General features: G+C 46.0%; 1 protein-coding gene across 1 annotated transcript in view; it reads right to left on the reverse strand.

Annotated features, from left to right (window-relative positions):
* RP1 (RP1 axonemal microtubule associated) overlaps positions 1-22,055 on the reverse strand; it is a 1,491,030-nt gene that overhangs the window by 691,631 nt on the left and 777,344 nt on the right. The window contains exons 21-22 of the mRNA XM_078686181.1: positions 10,169-10,301; positions 7,168-7,319 (exon numbers count right to left, since the gene is read on the reverse strand). Of these exons, the coding sequence (XP_078542307.1) occupies positions 7,168-7,319; positions 10,169-10,301 (285 nt within the window). The remainder of the gene's footprint in view (positions 1-7,167; positions 7,320-10,168; positions 10,302-22,055) is intronic.

Below are 22,055 nucleotides of genomic sequence, written 5' to 3' on the forward strand. Positions count from 1 at the left end.
TTTACTTAGTTCGGCACACTGTCAACGGTCTGCCAGATAATTTAGACAAATAATCTTGAGAGATTTTCTGTTCATTTCAGCCATAGTAGATGGATTATCATAGAATTTGGACAGTCCTATATCATACACAAACTTTTTTACATAGGATAACCATCCAATCCTTCTTACCCCTTCCAAGATCTTACTGTCAACTAATATTCTCCTATTAAAATGTGTCTCCTCGGTAATCCATATCCTGTGCCATAAAAGGACTGGTTGAATCTTTATTATGATTATGTCTTCTACTGGTTGAATCTTTATTATGATTATGTCTTCTACTTAAGTCAGTCCTTAAGTCCTCCAGTATGGCACACAAAAGAGGACGTACTTCTGGGGACCATCAGTAAAAACTTTAAAAACATATTTTCTGCTGCCTGGATTGAGCCTACTTCCGCATATCCCCATATGCCTGTTCCATATGTAGCTACGCTAACACATTTAGCCTTGTAAATTTCTAGGAGTTCCACAGCTGGTCGTCTTCCAAGTCTCCTACTAAAATTTGAAAGTGCAGACAAGGTTTTAATATAAAGTAGCCTCCTTGATTTAACGGCTTGCACCCATGACCTTGTGGTATCAAACAAAATACCCATCCTTGTAGAATCTATTTGTTTGTGGTCAATATAAATAGATTTTTTCTTAGAGCACCCTGGTCCACAGTCCATTACAAATGTTTTTGTGGGGTTAATAGTAAGGCCTCTCACTGACATATAATTTGCAAAGGTGGTAACCACCCTTTGCAAACCCAGCTGAGTACGTGCCATTAAAACGGCGTCATCCGCATATAATAAAGCAAGGATGGGCCGCTTACCAGCATCAGGGAGATCTTTACATCCTTGGACGGGTAAATTCTCAACATCATTTATATATAAAGTAAAAAGGAAGGGTGCCAGAACGCACCCTTGCCTAACCCCTAGTTTCACTTCAAAGTGTCTAGTGCATTCACCCCCTTTCCCATTACAAACCTGTGCCCTGGCCCCTAGATAAAACTCTCTAATAAAACAAATCAGTGAGGTATCTATGCCCATTTTCTCAGGAGTGGACCACAATTTATTGTGGTCAACACAATCGAATGTCGAGGTTAAATCGACAAAGGCCAGATATAAGGGCACCTTTTTGGCCTTAATGTATTTATTTAGTAAACTATTCAAATTTAGGCCCTGCTCAATGGTACCTAGATTTTTCCTAAAGCCGAATTGTACGTCGCTAATTACTGTCCCTGCTTCAGCCCAGTCTTGCAGCCTGTTCAGTAGAACTCAGCCTAATTTTTTTACTGTTGAATCTAGTATAGATATGGGCCGGTAATAGGCCGGGTCATTTCTATACCCTTTTTTATATATGGGTACGAGGATAGACTCATACCAAGTGGTAAGAAATCTGGCTGAGACTGAGGCATTGAATAATTGGGTAAGTAGGGGCCCCCATAAGTCAATATTAGCTTTGAATACATCGACCGGAACACTGTCCAGCCCTGCGGCCTTCCCTCCTGCACTAGAGCAAATGCTATATTTACCTCTTCCAACATATAAGCATTCCATGATTCCGTAACAGATAAGCCCTGTTCTTTACTAGCATCTAAATTTAATGATTCTAACACACCCGCTGTATGTGTTTGCTCTGATGGTTGTCTTTCTATCTGATCATAAAGAAGGGAAAAAATGTCAACCCATCTATTATCAGAAATAGCTAGTTCAATTGCTGAGGCAGTCTTATCATTAAAAAAAGGAGCATTTACTGCCTTCCAGAAAGCACAAGGATCTTTTGCTATTGATGCTTCATGAAGTGCTATCCAGGCCTCTGCTTTTAAATCTTTCTTTCTCTCCTTAATGGCCCGTTTATACTCTCTCCGTGCAGAGCGTATTTTCTCTCTATCTTTCACTTCATGATGCAGAGTGTATTTTAAGTTTCTGTGTGCTCTGGTACAATTTGGATCAACCCAACCCTTTCTATTTTGATGATTTTTCATATTCTTACAAGTAACCGTTAGTGCACTTTAAATGTAGTTTGTAATTGTCACAAAATTATCAATAATATCCTCCGGGTTAGACTTTTCTTGCAAGCATACCATAATTGCTTCTTAACAGTTAATTACCACCCCTGCCAGAAAATCTGCGGGTATTACCTTTTCCAAACTTAGACTATAGCCGTTTTGTCTAGATAATATAATGTTTTCATCAGGACCATTATGTTTGACCACAGTTTGTCCGAATAACATTAATCCTACACTCTGAGGAAAATGGTCACTCAACACAAGATCATGTTGAGAAAAATCTGCAACAATGGACCCATGACAATTAGAAACCAGGATAAAATCTATTATAGAAATAGAACCTTGCCCATTAAATGTAGGGCCGAGGGGGACTGCAGGGCAACTAAAAATGTCCAACTCAAATATTAAATCATTTAGACATTCACCATATAATGTATGGGGGAAATGGGGGAGGAAAAGTTCCTTATCATAAGTAAGACCACAATTAGCATTATCCGAATGTTGACAGAGGGCAATATTAAAATATCCTCCCCATACCACAATCACATCTTTATTCCCCTTGTCCCACAATTTATACATATGATTTCGGATATCCTTTAAGACTCCTACTCGCATATGACAGGGGATGTTATTATATTAATTCAAAAGTATTACGGAGCAGGCAGTATTGACCCTCATACTAATTATTTGATAGAAGCTATCTGCCCCTACCATGTCTATTTACTTAAATAAAATTAAGTTAGATACATACGTGCATAAGCCCCCCTTGGCTCTACCATATTTAGATGGTACAGCATCAGTAGGAATGGTCCTGTAGCCATTAAGATGAATAGGTTCAGTGACACATGTTTCCTGGAGGCTAAACACGTCAAATTGGTGAATGATATCAATCCATAAAACATTATTGAGTTTTGTTTTTAGGCCGGCGATGTTCCAGAACATAAAGTTACATATACCCATCTCGACCCATCCTCCTATTGACGTCACACTTTCTACAGTTCCTGACCCAAGTACACATTCTCTTGGTGCCGAGTGGGTGAATTCGGCCATAATACATCCTCCTGGTTCCATACAGCTTGATATTTCGGCTACTGGGAAATTTACGGAAGCAGTATCACCACAATTTACTACGGTATCTCCACCCCATATACCAATATCACCGGTGAGAATCATAAGTGTGCTATCCAAACAAGCTACATCCCTTAGTTCAGAAATTACCTTCGGGAGGCACTTTTAGATAAGCTTTGTCAATCCACCTCTTCCAGGTTCTATAGCATATTAAAACGGTTGAAAGTTGGTATTCCATAATTTGTACGTGGTGGTGACCAAGGTATATCTTTTCTCTGTGGATGGCAGCCTAATTCTCTAGGTTTATAGAAATAACCTAATGGAACTATATTAATCTGATCGTTTCTAGATGATCCATTATATGCCCTTCTCAAAATTCTATCTATTAAGAGTGGAGTTTTGAAGGTCAAAATAACACAATCACCGTCATATACTTTATACCCACTCCCTATCCAGCCCACCCTCCTGGCCATTTTAAACTCATTAAACAGATTACTGGTCAGGCCTCTTCTTTGTCCAATCCACGAAATTGATTTATTTCTTAGGCTTTTCCATGTCTCATGTGTCCCTTTACGTAGCTTTGGCACGTAAGTAAGTATCACCACATAGAGAGTAACAGCCGGTGGGAGATCTATAAATGACACTATATGCTCGGGGTCGGGGCTTTTCAACATATCTGCTGTACTGGTCAGACCATGCCCCTCAAGGTGATTTTGTTCACCCCCATTCTGAGCAAAAAAACCTGCTCCCCCCACACTGTCCATGACCCTCCTTCCTGATCTACCTTGTATGCTTGGGTTCAAGTCTGCAATATTTGTACTAGGCTCAGAAATTACATCCGCTAGTGGATTTTGTTTGGCCTTAAGCTTCCGGTTGCTGTTCACTATTTTTGCAAATTTTAGTCAGCTTACCTTCTATTGAGACTATTCTATCACTTAATTTTCCTAGAAAGTCCCTGAGGAAGGAATCTAATACCACCAGTTTATTTTTAACTCAGACTGTAGCTGTGCATCAGTGTTAACAATTGCTTTCTCCCTTGTATCTTACTCCGAGTCAATGTCTTACCCTTATTAATTACTTTAGTTTGAGTGGTATTTGCTGTCTCCCCTTTATTTATAGTGGGTACTGTATTCTGATTCTTTGAATTAACAGGATTTCTAGATCTTTTTGTGGGTGGCTGTGGATCACTTTCTGAGTCAGAGCACTCAATTTGGTCAGAAATGTTAACCACACAATTATTTCTAGCTTTGTCACTTGATAATACCATCTGTATCGCCCACTTTAGGTATTATAATCATATCAGTATTTATGCTAGAACTGGTTGGTACAATAGAAGCTTCAATACTGTTTGATTTATCAGAAACCATAGCCTCCTCCACATTTAATATTTGCTTTTCAATGGCACCCATTGCGCCAGTAAGATAGTTCATGAGTGATAAAGATGCCTTTTCCTCGCTTTCCCTTGCTTCTTTTTAGGTGGTACAGTAACAGTGTTTCTTTTTCCCATAATGACCTATCTATACAATGAAAAGTGATATATATCAATATTAGAGCTAACAGCTAAGAGTTAGTCCAGAGGGGAGACCAAAGTTTATCCTGAGAGAGAATCGGCTTTCAACAGGCTCCCGTATCAGGCAGCAAACACAGTACCTTCAGTTCAGTGTCCAGCACGTACAGCCAAGAGCCGTAGCCTAGCCCAGCCTCATCCGGCCGCTGACGGGCGTAGGACGGGCCTGCCCTTGGCCTGGGCTTTGCCAGGGTGAGCCCGCGGATGTCCCGCGCCACGAGAGCTCCGCGTTGTTTTATCCTCCTCAGTGGCCTGCAACCTCGGCGGTAATCCCGCAAGAGCGCGCTGCCCTCTGGGGACAGAAGTCCCGGCAGACCCTCGCTCTGTGGTAGAGAATGACCGAATATACAGTGAGGCACTCAGCGGGCAGGTCCCTGGACAGGGCGGCACCACGGCAGCAAAGAACAGGTAATGAAGGGTTCAATTGGGCGTCCCGCGCCGCGGGAGCCCCGACGTTGTTTTATCCTCCTCAGTGACCTGCAACCTCAGCGGTAATCTCGCCTGAGCGCGCTGCCCTCTTGGGACTGAAGTCCCAGCAGACCCTCGCTCAACGGTAGAGAATGACCGAATATACAGTGAGGCACTCAGCGGGCAGGTCCCTGTACAGGACAGCAGCACGGCAGCAAAGAACAGGTAATAAAGGGTTCAATTGGACGTCCCGCGGTTCGGGAGCCCCGACGTTGTTTTATCCTCCTCAGAGCCCTGCAACCTTGGGGGTAATCCCGCGATAGTGCGCTGCCCTCTTAGTACTGAAGTCCCGGCAGACCCTCGCTCCGTGGTAGAGAATGACCGAATATACAGTGAGGCACTCAGTGGAAAGGTCCCTGGACAGGACGGCAGCACGGCAGCAAAGAACAGGTAATGAAGGGTTCAATTGGACGTCCCGCGGTTCGGGAGCCCCGACGTAGTTTTATCCTCCTCAGTGGCCTGCAACCTCGGCGGTAATCCCGCGAGAGTGTGCTGCCCTCTTGGGTCTGAAGTCCCGGCAGACCCTCGCTCCACGGTAGAGAATGACCGAATATACAGTGAGGCACTCAGCGGGCAGGTCCCTGGACAGGATGGCAGCACAGCAGCAAAGAACAGGTAATGAAGGGTTCAATTGATCGTCCATGTGTGATAAATCAGTCCTGGGTGGGCCACATGTACACTTTCCTAACAAGCCAGCAATTCCCTAACAATCAATCCCAATTAACAATTACTTATGTTTCAGATTATTGATCTTGAGTGGGTCTCAAACACTTTCTAAGTACCACAGACATTTCACAATCTTTACAATTACTGATAATCACTACTTGGGAGCCCAATAAAAATGTTCTTAAGTACCAGTGGGTACATGGGAGGACTGTGAATGCAGTCTGCGAAGAGCCCAGGTCAGTCACAGATTATGCAAATTTCACACTTTTGCCGCTTATTCACCTTTTACCACATCAGATAAATCCCAACCATCCAAGATCATAAGACCCATCAAATAAGTCATTACTTGACTGAGCAGATCCCTCCCCGCACAAGCATCATCTTGCGATGAACTATATAAAGCCCTCACTGCCTGACCCTTTGCAGAGGAATATCTATGGCATCAGGGGGAGCAAGACGAATAATTTACAAAGATGTGACAGGGTGAACCTTCAAACAAAAGCATCATATCTGACTAAACACACAAGCGGAAACACTGGAGAATTGGAACCAGAGATTTGGTAACCCCTATAGGTACAGGGATATTTGGGACTCGGGAACAAATGGTTAGGGAGAATACGGTTTAGTACTCCATGTGTCAAGTACCTTAAATGAGTTACATAACACATCTAATCATGGATCAATGGTAAAGATCAGGACACCCTGCTAATACACCAGCTCAAGGCTTAGTTGCAGAACAACTACATACCATTTAGTAGCAGATTACACAACCACTCAATTACGAGTACCCATCAACACATTGAAATGCTGTGACAAACCCCATGCAGTATAGGGAACAGTGAGAGGCCAATCCATGGCCTACACCTGTACAGCTGACTTGGGTTAAGATAAGAAGATCTGCAGCCTGATGTGATGTACCCTACCTAGTTAACCCAAACTCCACGTGGATTAAGATGATTGGTTGCAAAACTCATCTCACCCATAAGGAACAAACCTGCCAGAAAAAACCTGTAATGTCCCACAACACACTTTTCCCAATGGCCAGTGTCCACACACATCCACCTCTATACCACTGTCCAGGGGAGCTACAATCGCAGGTAAAATCTATTTCAAAGCCCCAGAGACCAATTGATTGGAGAGTGTGCACACTGCAAATACTGCAGAACATAACTTTACATAAAACACAACAACATACCATAATGTTACATTAATCCTCTCAATTTTCTGGTAAAACACTACTTCGTCATCATAATATATTTGTGACACTCAGTTTTACACTGGTAACACGTTCATTTTAATTTCTTACGTAGAATAAGAAAGAAGGCAATGGTATCAGCCACTAATGTGAACAGGTTGCCTCTTCATCACTCACCTGTCCTCTCCGGAATTTAACCAGGACATCTGATTTATGAAGAAGCCGCAGACCACTGTCACCTCTCTCCCCACGGATGCACACATGAACCGGTGAGTTGGTTTCTGCATGTTGCAGGTTTCCAGTATAAATGTAGACATGGTATCTCACAACTATGAACCAGAGCAGAGAGAAAATATTATCGAGAAGAAGCAGCAAATATGAAATGCGTTTTCAAGAACAATGAAGGAAGTAATAGCAAACTTATATTGAGATCGCTTTGTTCACAGCACACAGTAAACATTATCAAATGCGATTTCTGTTCACGTTTGATTTTGAGGACAGAACACGTATTTGAATAAAATGCAGTGTTAATTCTGCAGGGGTAAGTTATACGACTTTGAAACCATTTTGCAGAGCACATTAGTCAATCAGTTAACTGTGAAAGTAGATGTCAAAATCCAATGTACCACATGCTAAGCAAAGCACCAGCGGCCTGATGTACAAAGCCCTTTTACATTAGCAGAACTTGCAAAATTCAAAATAACAGGGTTTGGGAACACATATTGTCATTTCACAATGTACTAAAGCCTTGAGTATTTCTTACTCAGAAGAGTGCTTTTGTGTCCCTTTCCAAATTGCAAATGGAGGGGTGAGGGAGGTGAAAGGGGAACTCCCTCCTATTTTCTAGTGCAAAGGTATTTATAATTTCCCTGCAATTGTGGGTCAATTACGACATCCGAGTTGGAGTGGTAACTGAATTACAAAGGAGAAGATGTCTCTATGGGACAACTCCACCTTCCCAGGGCAATTAGATTGTGGAAAAGTGAGAGGGGAGCCAGGTGGACCCCCTCCCCGGGACAGGCCACCAACCTGGGCCCTGGCTGAGTCCCAAAACCGTTTTCTGCCCATGACACCACCACTAACCTGGGGAACACCCGCGCAGTAGGAAAAAGAAGTGGCCCCTCCTGGAGTCAATATTAGCCCTGGGGACCTCCAACACCCAAGGCCAGCTTCTGCAATGTCTCAAGGTGCACACCCTCTGGGCATAGCTGTTTGGTCTTTCTTGAAGGGAGCTATTTGAAAGCTCCCGCCAAGCGAGAGCAAGCAGTAAAATGCTCCCGCCCGCTGGATGTCGACTTTCATCTGTTTCCCTGCCACGGAAACACATGGGAACATTGTTCCTGCCCGCAGGGAGCTGCATTTTGAGCTACTCCTCATGGCTGGGACCAATGCTGGCTCCCGTAGGAGCTGGGAAGCCAGCTGGAGTTGCCAGGGCTTTGGGGCTTCCTCCACGGCTTTAAGAAAAAAAGCCAGTGGGTGCCCTGGGAGAGCTCCCACCATGTAGCGGCCAGACCCCATGTGTCAGGGAGAGGGGTTGCGTGCCGTGCAATTACTAGCCAATGGGCCACCAGGTCCCCTCCCTTTGGGTGATGTCTTTCCTGCGATGTGTGATCTGTTAACAGGGATTGATTCAGTTAAGGAACAGGAGGCTGGAATCAGTGATACGTAACATGGAACAGATGCCTCCTGTACCATTGATTCTTTCAAATGAAATCAACTACAGAATACTTCCTTTATCTGCAGGAGAAATTCTTTCACTTATTTAATTTTATGCATTTGATAAAGCAGTACCACTGTTTTGAGCGCCCATCTCTTTAAAAACACCAGAACTCACAATATGCATTTGACCATGTCGTTGATTTACTACTCATTTTCCGTTGTTTTCAAAGGAAACAAAGTTACACAGTCTCAACAGCAATTTTTCTTAGAACATAACACGAAACCATATGTGCAATGAATCTATATACAGTGTTGCAAAACAAAACATATAAAGCATGAACTTTTATCATCTCATTTACGATCTGTTGTGCAGTCCTACTAAAATCGTGTGGTATGGGGTCTCTGAGATGGCTAAGACCTATACAAACTCGTTTAGGGTCAAGGTGAAGAGGTTAGGGAGGGCCTGTGAGAAATCTGTACAGTATAGGCTGTCGCAAACCAGCCCATGTGTCTGTCCTTTTGATGTATTTACTCCTTCCGTGTAGGGGTTCCCTTGGCCTTAGTGTGGGGGGTGCCAACGCGTTTCGACCTTCATGTGTGTGACGGTGAGGATTTTCAGAAGGTCTTCCTCAGGGCTGGGTGTTTAGGGTGTAGGACTCTGCGAATGCATTGAAAGTGACCTCAAGACGTCACATGTTACTAACAGGATTGATAAAGATACCCATACATGAAGTGTGTCATCAATTTTCTAGAACCCTCTCATTGGGAGTGCATGTTTGCTTTATCCTTGCACCACCATTCTATTTTTGTAAAATTCCCCTCAACTTTGCCATCACTCCACATTTCTCTATAAATAAACCACCCAAATGTTCTCTAATTTTACTCTCCACCCCTCATCAGGCTCTCCCTGGTCTCATATTCACTCTCTTTTTTGTATTCCTCCCTCCCCTCTCATATGTTGCTCTTCAGTCCCTCTCCATGTTTTATTTACCTGTTGGTTTTATGGGCAGCTGCAAGCGGTAGTTGGCGGTTTGCTCCCCGTTTTTGCATCCCCACACACTTTCTTTTTCAAATTATAATTTAGCAACCTAACATGGTTGATGGTCATGATGGAATTGTAAACTAAAAAAGCCAGAATGTTTGGTGCATCGAGATGTGTGCATCTCAGTGAAGGCCCATGTATGTGTTCACCTTGCCTGGCATCTTGCAATGATTTCTTTCATCCAAAACCACTACATATGCTCGGATGAATCATGATGCTCTGGCAGTCATTTTTGCATCAGCTAATGGCAGTGAAAACAAGCATTGGCTAAGCCAATAGAGCTTCCTTTTACAGGCAATACCTATTTGCTTGGCAAATGTTAGTTTTGATTATTTATGAGGAGGTACTTGAGACTAAAAGAGGAAAGTTGTGGTAATGGGAAATGTCAGTCCTCAAATGGTGACCTTTAAAATTAGGCATCAATTAATGTTATTGCTAGGATCTCCCAGTTCCAAAAAGCCTGTGGTTCTCACTGACCTGGATATACAGCTTTCCCATTCTTGGTCACCGGGACCTCACACACAATATCGCCACCACGCCGACTTCTTGACAGCCATCGGTTGACTTCAAATAGCATAATCATCTTGCTCTTCATGTTCACTAAAGTCACCTAGGAGAGAATGAGAGAGGCCATGTAGTTTGATTTATCTGTGGACCATTGTAATCCTATTTCTAGCTTCATTTCTCAAAAGTACATGGGCAGAAAGCAGAAACTGGACCCTCGGGGAATCTCTTTCTTACGTCTCTTTGTGGAAGGAAAATAAATGATCAAGTTTGTACTCAGACTGGAGAATCTCATGCTCTGCTCCACTGTTGGCTTATTGAGGGGTGCTGACCGTCAACCTGGTGATTGCTGGTATTCTGCACTTAAGGCAAATTGCTGCAGTAACTAAAGACTTTGGGATGGTTCCCTGATGGTTCTGGGCTGCTTCACTCTAGTTTTCTCATATGTAGAAGCACAAGTTTTAAGTTGTCAGGGTCCAATGGTGCTGCACAAGCCAACATCAAGCCTCCCTATGATTATTACCTGTAGTTCAGTCAACCATCTGGAACAATTCAGAATAGAGTTCTGGAAGAAGTAGTACGCCAGTGCTGAAAACTTGAGATTTTGAGTGAGTATGTTTGTGGTGGTTTCAGGGTGCACGTTCATCATATTTCTCATACTCTTTTAGTATCTGCAGGAGTTCATCCCAATGTGCCACCTTCGGTTTCTTGCTCAACCTCCCTTTTTCCCTCCTTTTGGAAAGCTCTATTTTCTGCCTCCGCCTAATATTCTACCGATTGTTGCCACATACTAAGACGTGGAAGGTAATGAGGATTTCGATCACATTGTTATGGCTCACTTAGCCAGTACTGGTGCCAGATCTGAGATTTTTGAAGCAATATTGGCTTTTTTGGGTCTATGGTAAATACCAAGTAAGCAAGCCTCAATGTATTCTAATTTCGATCTAGCAATCAGTTGAAATCATTGTTAACACCTCCTCCCTAAAAGGGCGGAGGTAACCACATGTTCAAATCATATGCAAATTAGGCTGTGGGTGAGTGCTGGTCTGGGGCTCCAGTATAAATGTGGCTACATTTTTAGGATTGTAGCATTTTATTGATTTTAAGTTACAACATCCTTTGCCTACATCCAATGGCCGGCGAGGCGACATGATAGACGGGAGGGGAAACTGGGGGGCATAGGACAGGGTCCAACATAGGGAGAAAAACAAAAGTTTCATGCTCATTCATTATAATTCTGTTAAAATTATTGTCACACATTCTTATTAAGCTCTTCATTGTCAGTCTGGGTGCTGTACGTGAGTCTCAGTACACGTAGATATACTGCACATGAGAGTTCACGGTATACGTTGGATAAGTGTTTTATGCACACTCCCCACGTTTTCTCAAATTTGGGTAAATTATGGCTTATAACTGCTGTTAACTTTTCCATACCTTAGAAGTGCAGCCAGTCTGTGTGCGTTGGGACAGTGTCTGCGCCTCATTTTGATAGCAGAACCTGCTTTGCTGCGCTTAGTGCCAGGGTGATGACCTGAGTGTACTGGGTATGTTTGAACATTGGGCAGTCCCAGTAAAATATAGCTGGGGAAGCGGTGTATTTTGGTGCCAAACATCTGGTCGATATCCGCAAGGATGTCCGTCTGATAGCGGTGGAGCTTGGGACAGTGCCACAGCACGTGGGAGAGTGTACCTAAGTGAGTGCAGTGGCGCCAGCATTTATCATCTTTCCATCTCTGCCAATGAGCCAGGCGGGCTGGGCATCATACCAGTAGTGGACGATTTTAAGCAGTATTTCCTTACCAGAGGCGCTAGTGGCTGATGTGCGGTCGGGATGTAAAATGTCAGTCCACTCTTTGTCCGTGAGTTGGCGTTAACATTCTGTCTCGCATCTTTTCCTGGCGGGTGTGTGTAAGGGGTTAGCTATGGTGTTTAGAAATATTGATATGCCTGACAGTAAGTGATCATCATCTCGTCTGGACAGAAGCCAGCGCTCAAACAGAGTCAACTGCCTGCTTGCATAGGGCCGTATTGATGGGCGCGGTACCCAGTGTCGTACTGTGATGTAGCACCAGTGTTCTGAGTCCGGGAGCCCAAAGTCCTGTTGCACCCTCGTAAAGTCCAGCAAGCCCTGCACATTGACAGATCTACAATGCGCTTTCAATTGGTGTCTTGCCAACATTAGTAGGTCCGTTCATGCATCGCCTGCGGGAAGTCCGGGATTCCCATGTTTGGGGTGAGAGGGGAAATCGGGGTGGAGAGTTGTTTGGGAGACCATGTCTTGTCCCAAACTCCTATTGTGGCCCTGACCTCGGGGAAAATGTATACTCCCAGCGGGCGAATTCTATGGGGGAGTTATGGTATTTTCCATATGTGTATCCCGGCTACTGCCTGATCTAGAAAAGAGAAGTGCTTCTCGGTCAGTGGGCGTTGCCACTCCATCATGAATCGCAATTGGGCAGCCTGGTAATTTCGTTCTAGATGGGGTATGCCCAGTCCTCCTTTGGCCACTGGGAGATATGCTCGGTCCTTGGCCATTCTGGCACGCTTACGACCCCAGATGAAGGACTCTATGGTGGATTGTAGTTTTTTCAACATGGAGATGGGCAGTTGCAATGGCATTACCTGCATAAGGTATAGGATTTTGTGCAGGAGAGACAACTTCACTGCTGCTATATGTCCTAACTAGGAAATGGAGTCCCCGTGCCAGCACTGAATGAGAGATTGCACTATTCTTACAAATTCAGAGTCGTTGTCTGACATCAATTTGTCTATAGTGGTTTGTATGTGTATGCCCAAAGATGGGATTCCTAGTTTGGCCCATGCAATAGGAAAATCTGTAGCAAGGCATGCTTGTTCATCTTGTGTAATGGTGATATTTAGTGCTTGGGACTTGTGTTATTCACTTTGAAGCCAGAGACCTCACTGAATGATGTGAGTTCCTCTAGCAATGGAGGCGGTGCCTGTTGAGGTTTGGTGACAGCTAGTAGTATGTCATCTACGAATAAAGCTATCTTGTGGGATTGTCCCTCATCCATACTCCTTCAATGAGAGGGTGCCTTTGAATGCGCTCCGCTCGTGGCTCCATGTAGAGCGCGAATAGGAGTGGTGAAAGTGGACATGCCTGCCTCATCCCTCTGGAAATGGAGAAGGTAGGGAGTTATTGACTCGGACCAGTGCTCTCGGGTTTGCATAAATAGCCCAAATCCCCTGTCAAAAAATGAGGGGCCAGACCAAAAGCCTCCAGCACCAGCCGCAGGAATGGCCAGTGCACCCGGTCGAATGCCTTTTCGCATCTATTGACAGAAATAATGTTGGTGCCTGAGCTTGTTGGGTCTTATCTAGCAGGTGGAAGAGGCACTTGGTGTTGCCCCCACATGTGCAGCCGGGTATAAACCCTGATTTGACAGGATCGAACAGTCCTGGCATGTATTGTCCCAATCTGTGTGCCAATATCCCTGTAAAAATATTAGCATCTACATTGAGTAGGATATGGGACGGTAGGATGTACAGAATTGGGTGTCCTTCCCTGGCTTTGGCAGGAATGTTATGATTGTGGTGCTCATGGACTCTGTATGCGCCCCAGAAGTGCTAAAGGACTTGTATATCCAAGCAAAGCACAGGGGACAATAGTGCTGCATATTGCTTATAAAAGGCAACTATGTACCCACCCTGTCCGGGTGCCTACTCCAACTTAAGTCTCCCTATCGCTTCCAGGACCTCCCGCTGGGTTATTTCAGCCTCTAATGGTGCTGCAGTGTGATCTGATAGTGTTGTCAGCAGGGTCTGCTCTACATAGGTAGAACAGTCCCTCGGTGATACCTTGTCCGCCCCATATAGCTGAGTGTAGAATTGGCCAAATTCAGCTGCAATGTCTTGCGCTTTAAGTTTCTGATCTTGGTCTATCACGCTATGTATGCGGTGGAAGGGCACCTCTGCTTACAGGCTATGGGCCAATAATATTCCACCCTTATTCCCCCCTGTGTAATATTTCTGTCTCTGGCAAAGTAGTGCATGCTCTGATGCATCCATGTCACGGGCCTTGAGCTGCTTTCGGGCGATGGTCATCTGACGTCTGACTCTATGTGAACCTGTCTGTCTGTAGGTCTTCTCCAAGTCCCTCACCGTTGCCTCTAATTCTGCACGTTTGGCTGCGCGTTCCTTGTTAAGCTGTGGCGCTATGGCAGCATATGTTCCTCTCACCACTGCTTTGAGAGTATCCCATAGTGTCGCTATTTCTGTGTGTGGGGTGTCGTTAGTCACAAGGTATTCTAAAATGGCTTTCTTCTCTTCCTTAACTGTGGGGTCATAGGATAGCATTTTGGGGGTTGAGTCGCCACAATTTGCATCCCTGACTACAAGCTGGGAAGCGCAGTATAAGCTGGATGGGGGCAAGGTCCGATATGGAGGCTATCCCAATGTCTGCTTGTGTGACCATTGGGAGCACTGATGCTGAGATTAATAAATAATCGATTCTGGCATACGAATGATGCACAGCAGAGAAAATTTTGTGTGACTGTGTGGAAGGTTGTAATGTCCTCCATGCATCCACTAACCCAGTTCTGGTAGGCCCTGCCCGATGAGGTGACCGGTCCAAAGAGGCATCAGGGAGGTGACCAGTCCAAAGAGGAATCAGGTACCAAATTAAAGCCACCCCCATCACTGATTTTATATCGGGTGTAGTAAGGATAGTACTAATTGCCCACCGTATAAAGGGCTCTTGGAGGTCATTGGGAGCATAAATGCATACTATTGTGAAAGTGTAGTTCTAGAGGGATAGGAGCAATGCTATCATTCGGCCTGTGATTTTGGAGTGCGTTTGGAGGACTCATCCTTGGAAATGGGTGGCTACTAGAATGCTGACCCCGCTATCTTCCCTGGCCCAGCTGACCAGAACTGTCGGTCAAACCATTTAGATCGCATTCTATCCCAGTCTTTTTTCAAGAGGTGAGTCTCTTGTAGGAGACATATATCATAGCGGGCCACCCTTAGCTGGGCCAGTAGTGCTATTCTCTTGGTTGGGGAATCCAAGCCCCTCACATTCAGGCTAATTATTCACACCATGTAGTGGCATAGTTAATGGCAGCTACCTGGGTCTCGTTCGGGATGGATCATGTCCCTGCACCCTGCAGGCGTGCCGAGATGTGACAGTTTGGCAAACTGTTGTGCATGATGATATTTAACAACTGTATAAACATTGAAACAAATAAAACATGAGTACCATGTGGTGAAAAACTTGCAGACCTGTAGTCGGTGTCCATGTCATCAGTCGCTCGTGCCAATGTCCAAAAGGATGTGGGGAGTGCAGTAGCATCAGCCGCTGCTAGCTGATTACTAAAGATTGAAGGCACTCCTCCAGTTCTCCTCTCTGGCGTCACCTGACAATTCCACTGAGTCTACACGTTGCTCCAGCTCACTCATCTTATGACGTAAATATTTGACCTCTTTTGACACCTCTGTGCACAGGGGCGCTATGTCATTCCGTAGCGCACTGAAGAGGGCTTCCATGAATCTGCACACTATAGGGGCCTCATCACTTGTTTCTTGCTTCTCTGGAGGACCAGCGATGGTGTCCCTTCGATGAGAGTTCCTGGCCCTGTAGTATATAGACCTAACGGCCTCAGCTAGAGCTCCCTTCTAGGGGCTTGCGTCTACTTTCAACAGCAGGTGTCATAGCTCGCTGCAGGAGTGTCGCTTCAGTGTCTGTGCCCCCCAAGGGTTACTGCTACCTGCTCGATCAGCCCCTCTCTCCTCCCCGAAACTATCCGAGGCGTGGATGGGCTACTGACTAGGGGATTCCGCCAAAGGACTGTTCTGCTGGAGGTCATTCACCAGCCATCACACTGTCCACGCGTGCCAGCTTTCTCTTCTGTATCAGTGCATGGGCACCTTCCAGAGTCTGGCGAGGTCTCAGGTGGTGGTTGCAGCGGAGGTGTCCGGTCACAATCTTTTTGTTTGGTCAGACTTGGTGCTATGTCGGCTGCCGCTGAGCTATCACCAGGTCGTAGGGCTGCATCTCCTACCGGGTGTCTCTGCAGCGGTGAGGTCAGCAGTTCTCGAGTAGTCCCAGCATGGCTCCACTGCAGAGATGGGAGGTAGGGGGTTGGATGCGGCATGACCAACAATCTCTCCACAGGCCTCTAGCCCCCACCCCGGTCATTCTGCTGTTGCTCTTCCACCTACCCGGCACCTGTCAAGGTCTCAGCTCTGCCCAGGTGCACCTGCGGACATCCGGATCCTTTCGCTACTTGGTCCTGATCAGGACTGCCCCACCTCCATCTTGCTGCCAGGTCAGCCCGGGTGTCAGGTTAGTGCAGGGCTGGTCCAATTTCCTGCTGCATGTAGTTCTGGACTTCAAAGCTGCCCAGCCGCCATCTTGTCTGTAGGCGGACCATGTGCTGTGCGGGGGTTGTTGCATTACTAATGGCAGCCGCCGAGCTGTCACATGCCACATGTTCGTTTCCTCCTCTCGGCACTACGGATTGCAGTGCGGGCAGCGAGTCTCTCAGGGCATTCATTCAGTTACGGCGCGGGGAGGGCGAGTCATGGCACAGCCAGCTGTCTCACTGCAAACCCGCCCCCTCACCTCGGTCAATCCGTTGCACCATGGCGCCTACAGGCGCTCGCTGGTCCTGGTCATGCCCGGTATGTCTGTGTATCTTCGAGTCTGTCGCGTTCTTTCTCGGAGCTCGGTCACGGCTGTTCAGCTGCCATCTTCCCTCTCGGTCGGGCCAGACATTGGGTGGATGCCGGGTTGACGTCACCACTCTGTCTTTTTGGGGGGGTGTCAGGGTCTTGGGTCAGCGCCTCAAGCTTCCCTCACCTTATGTCGGCACTCAGGAACGGCTAGCTCCATGAAAGTGCTAATGCATGGGCGCCATCTTGGACACCCCCCATCCACCCCCCCCCATACTCCCCCCTGGTTAGGTAGGATGTTAAACTAGGTGAATTTGAAACATGAATTTTGGGGCATTCTCTAGGGACATACCAGGGCCTTCTGCTATTCGCTATCAGTATAGGAGAGTTCCAAATTCTCTTCCCACCAAAAGATGAAATGATGATACTCACAGGGTACATTTGAGTGAGATATTCTTTATTTATTTAATTTATAATGATAACTCCAGGAGAGAGTAGCCAGCCAGCTCGGCAACGGTCTCTGCACTCTTGCACGTGAGTATTCCCTCTATTGCAACCAACCCCTGCATTCCAATGGAATCCATACATTTTTTTTACATTTTTCATTCGGAGAGTTCATTAAAAGAATGTTACACATACAGTCTTGTTGAGACTAACAATATACATGATAGAATAAAAATGCAATAAATAAAACAAGCAAAATTGATACGTTCTTTGTGAATTAATAAAAGAATATCACCATTTAATCAATCAGCAAAATCAACTATTGCACCTTCCCCAAAGATGTTTCAGTTTTTTTTTAAAGCAACCCTTTTCACAGAGGCGAAGCCCCGAAGGGGCTCAGAAGCCGGCGCCATAACCCGGCGGCGCCCCCGGAAGGAAAGGGGAGGGGGACATGGATTGGCGCGAAAAGGCCAGCACCGGGCAAGGAGTCCCCTTCTCAAACCCCCCCCCCCCCGCCCCCCTGGCTGGGCAATGACCAATCGGGAGGGCGCGCGGGGTTCAAACCCCCCAATCAGCAATGTGGCGCGAACCCCGACGTGCAGTTGGGGGGCTTAAAAGCGCGACTCCCCCAGGTAGGCTTCTAGCATCCAGAAGCGGGGGAGCAGCGCGACGGAAGACCGAAGAGCTTGTCCCACCCACCCACACCAAAGGAACAGCGATGTCGCAGGGCTGTAAAGGGCAAACTACGTGGCGAAGGGCTACGCTGGGAACGGTTGATACAGAGGCACACCGGAGGGCGGTGCACCAGAATAGGTCCACTCACCTTCAGATGCCGCACGGCTGGGTGAGGTGGACTAAGGAAAGCGACCTTGGGATGCCTCACGGCTGGGATTCGTTGCTACAAAAAGGAAGGGGTAGCAAGCAGAGACGGCGCTCGCAGCCCAGCCCGCGCCGGATGGCAGGGCACAACAAAGTCGGACAAGGTAGCGAGGCGGCCTAACTCTGGGGACAAAGGCTACCCCCTTCCCCGCGCAAAGGAGGCGCAAAGAAAATCCAACCTACCAAAGAACCGGCCCAAAGGGGCCAAGAGATGATCACAAGGAAATGTAGAATTATATAACATGCAAAGTACAAATATAACTGTTTCCTTGTAACCCTAATAAACTGCGGCCAACAAATGACCACCACAAGACAAGAAGTGTAGTGGCTTTTCTTGGCGGAAGGGGAAACAACCGAAGGGTTAAAGATGATGCATGCATGTAGAGTGGGGCAGAGTGCGAGGGTTATTCATTTAGACTCCTTTATCTCCCCCTGCATACTTCAGAGGAATTCCCATTGGGCTTTAAACTTAGCATAAGAACCGGACCTTAAGCACATCTTCTTTCTAGTTCTCAAACTCTGCTCATTTTATTCAGCCATTGCTGAAGAGTTGGGGTATTTTCACTTCGCCAATTCTGTAGTAATAATGATCTAGCAACTAATGCAATAATAAATAAACATTCCTTCTGTGATGAACTAGTTATAGTGTTTGATGAGTATCTTCGGATTGCAATATGCTTATCTATGTCTGTGCCCCTTCCTAGATTATGCTTGCGATAATTCTCAATATATTCCCAGAATTGTTTAATCTTTGGGCAATCCAAACCAACATGAGACCAGCTAACTCCACCTCCCATTGTGCATTGAAAGCATATGTCCTGTATCTGGGGGTTTTTACTATGTAAAAATTAAGGGGTCCTGGGGTTAAATTTATTGATCATATTCCAGGTGCCCATTAATAACTGAAGGCCCTCTTCAGTGTGACATTTAACCCAAGCCTTTTCAAACTTTTATTATTGGTATTGTCTCTAAGAATGGATATCCAGCCGCTGATTGATCTACGTGTAGTCGATTCCAGTAAGTTCTAGCTTTGAAGAGAGTAAGGTGGAATCTATGTTTTTTAGACAATTTCTAATCTGAAGGAACGACCATTGAAGTATGTCTTTGTGGCAGCTAAGGTCGTCATAAATCTCGTTCCAGTTTTTCCAAGCGTCAGTGTTGATAAAATCGACCACCATGGAATATTCATTCCTTTCCCATTTAGTTGCGATATTTAGTTGAACCAAATGCTGTTCCCCTACAAATATGTCTGATAAACGTGTAGACCCATTTATTAGGGGTATAGTAGAATGTTCGAACATTTGTGAATTTTGTTTTAGCAACCATTGAAGTACTTTGCAGTGAACTTTTTTGGGATTATTTACAATTCTAAGTAGGTCTAAAATGTTCTATTCTTTTAAACATGTTATCATAAAAAAGTTGTCTATATTCAATAAGCTGGGGCGGCTGGTGAATCTGTAAGCATTATGTGCAAAATTTGCATAGTAGTATTCCCTTAGATTGGGAAGTAACATCCCTCCCTCCCTGGTTGCTTTGTATAAAGTCACAAGTGCCAATTTGTTAAAATCTAGATTGCGACGTAAACATTATCGGCGCCATCTTGCCCCCTTTTAGGGTCATATGTGTGCGTAAGTAGCAGCCATTTTGAATGCCATGGCCTCTCTGCCCACTGCCGATAGCCAGCGTCTCTCTCTCTCTCCCTCTCTGACCCCGCAAGCATCCCCCGCACGCTGAAAGCCCTCGCTCTCACATGCTTGGGCCATAAACCACCCCTTCAGCGCGGCCCTGCCTCGGAGCCACATCCCGTACCCGGCTAACACCTCCCTCCGTCCCTTTGATGAACACACATCCTTTGATAAACCCCCTTCCTCGGTGCCCGATTGTCCGGCCCGATCCCAGGCCATCACCTAGCCCTGCGGATGCAGTTTATTGCCCCTTACAGTAGGAAGCTGTCCCTCTTCAAAGAATCTATGACTGATCAAAGCCCCCACCCCATGAGATCCGATCAGCCACACACATTCCGGGAACCGGCGGAATATCCAGCTGCGCGATAGTCATCACCTACTGAGATCTGGGTGGGGACTTTTACTGTAAATGTGTGTGGGAACGGGTTTGAAGCGGGGATTCCGAGGATGTCTTTCCGTACTTCAAAGTATTGACAAGAACATGTTTCATACAATAAAGCCATAAACCTGTGTATAAGAGGCCAGGCCTCGGAGATGCGGTTAGAGCACCTCGAGAAGATACCCTGTTGTCTGATTTGACGTGTTCTGCTCCGTCGGAATAAACTCCTGTTTCCTGCCTTCCTGTTCCCAGCGCCTGCCTCTTTGTTTGGTAATTATGAATGGTATGAGAGGCGGCTAATGCCGGGCAAACACTGAAGGTTCTTGGTCGAAATTGACCCTACCTTCTACAATTGGCGTCCCAAACGTGGGGCCCATCAGCGACACGTGGATCCAGTGGGGGAGGTCCCGACGACAGTGTGAACAGCTGCAACGATCGGGAAGAGCTCCTGCCCGATAGACCCTCGTCTGGCAGCCGATCATCTGAACTTCACCGGTTCCGAGCAGACCTCTCTCGAGTGATCTACGGTCCTGACTGGGAACCATCAGGAGTGCCACAGCAATTACGGAGAATAGGGGACGATCGGGCGCTGGAAGCGGAAGACGAGAAACTGTCCATGCGGTCCGGGTAAGGTCGTGTAACACGACGAATTGCGAATTGATTGTTTGATTGTTTGAAAATACTAGTGTTACTCATTTGATTGTTTCTGAGAGATTCTCTGTCTGCAAACAGGGAAGAATAGGAGTATTCTCTCTTTGCAGATAGTGAAGGGTAGGTAACGCAGGCCTTTGCCCCTGTTGTAATCCGTCGTACCTGCTTCCCTCTCCATTTGATTGATTGTTATCCAAGCATTTACTGTTTTGGAATTGGTTCTCTTTGGATCATTCTCTATTTGCAAACAAGCACAGAGTCACAATACTCTGTTTAGTCTTTGCAGATAGTGAAGGATAGGTAACGCAGGCTTTTGCCCCCGTTGTAATCCGTCGTGCCTATTTTTATCCCTCATTTGATTGATTGTTTGTCCGAACATTGATCGTTCGGAATTGGTTCTCTTTGGGTTATTCTCTATTTACAAAAAAGCACAGCGTCGCAATACTCTGTTTAGTCCTTGTGAATAGTGAAGGATAGGTAGTGCAGACTTTTGTCCCCTTTGTAACCCGTCATGCCTATTTTTGCCCCGTTTGTTGGTAGTTGGTTCAGCCCGGACCGCTTATTAGAGGTGAACCATCCGGCTCCACTGGAGGGCACCCCTAATAAGGACATGTTTACTAAATATGGACTAGTCGCCGTGGCTTATAGTAAGCTGTGGCATAAATACACGAGAAAGGATCGGGAAAGTCAGTGGCCACTGATAGGATCCTTTGATAACGATAAAATAAACGCGCTGGGAACAGCCCTTTATAACAATAAGACAACACCCACTATGCTCGATAGCTTCGGCATGTGGCGCAAAGAAACAGAACAGCGGAAAAAGAGAAATGAGGCCAGATTAGAAAAGGAATTACGCAAAGCTGCTCACCTAGCCGCTAACAAATTGAAGGAAGAAATAAAAGAAAGAGAGGAAACCAAGCTAAAACAAGATTCCGAATCATCAGGTCAGTGTCCCGTCAGGACACCCTCTACACTTTACCCCGAGCTACCTTCGAAACAGCAAACGAACGATGATTTACTATTAGGTCCCCCGATCATCTACATGCCCCCTCCATACGCCCCTTCCCAACCCTTAGCACAGCACCCGCAACCCCCAACGACAGGCGAGAGTAGTGCCGGAGCCTCGGTCCTCATGGCCTCCGCGCCGACCGAACCCCTCGTACTCAGCGCAGCACGAGCAGCGACTTCA

The sequence above is a fragment of the Lissotriton helveticus genome, chromosome 4_1, assembly GCF_964261635.1.
Source record: "Lissotriton helveticus chromosome 4_1, aLisHel1.1, whole genome shotgun sequence".
NCBI lineage: Eukaryota > Metazoa > Chordata > Amphibia > Caudata > Salamandridae > Lissotriton > Lissotriton helveticus.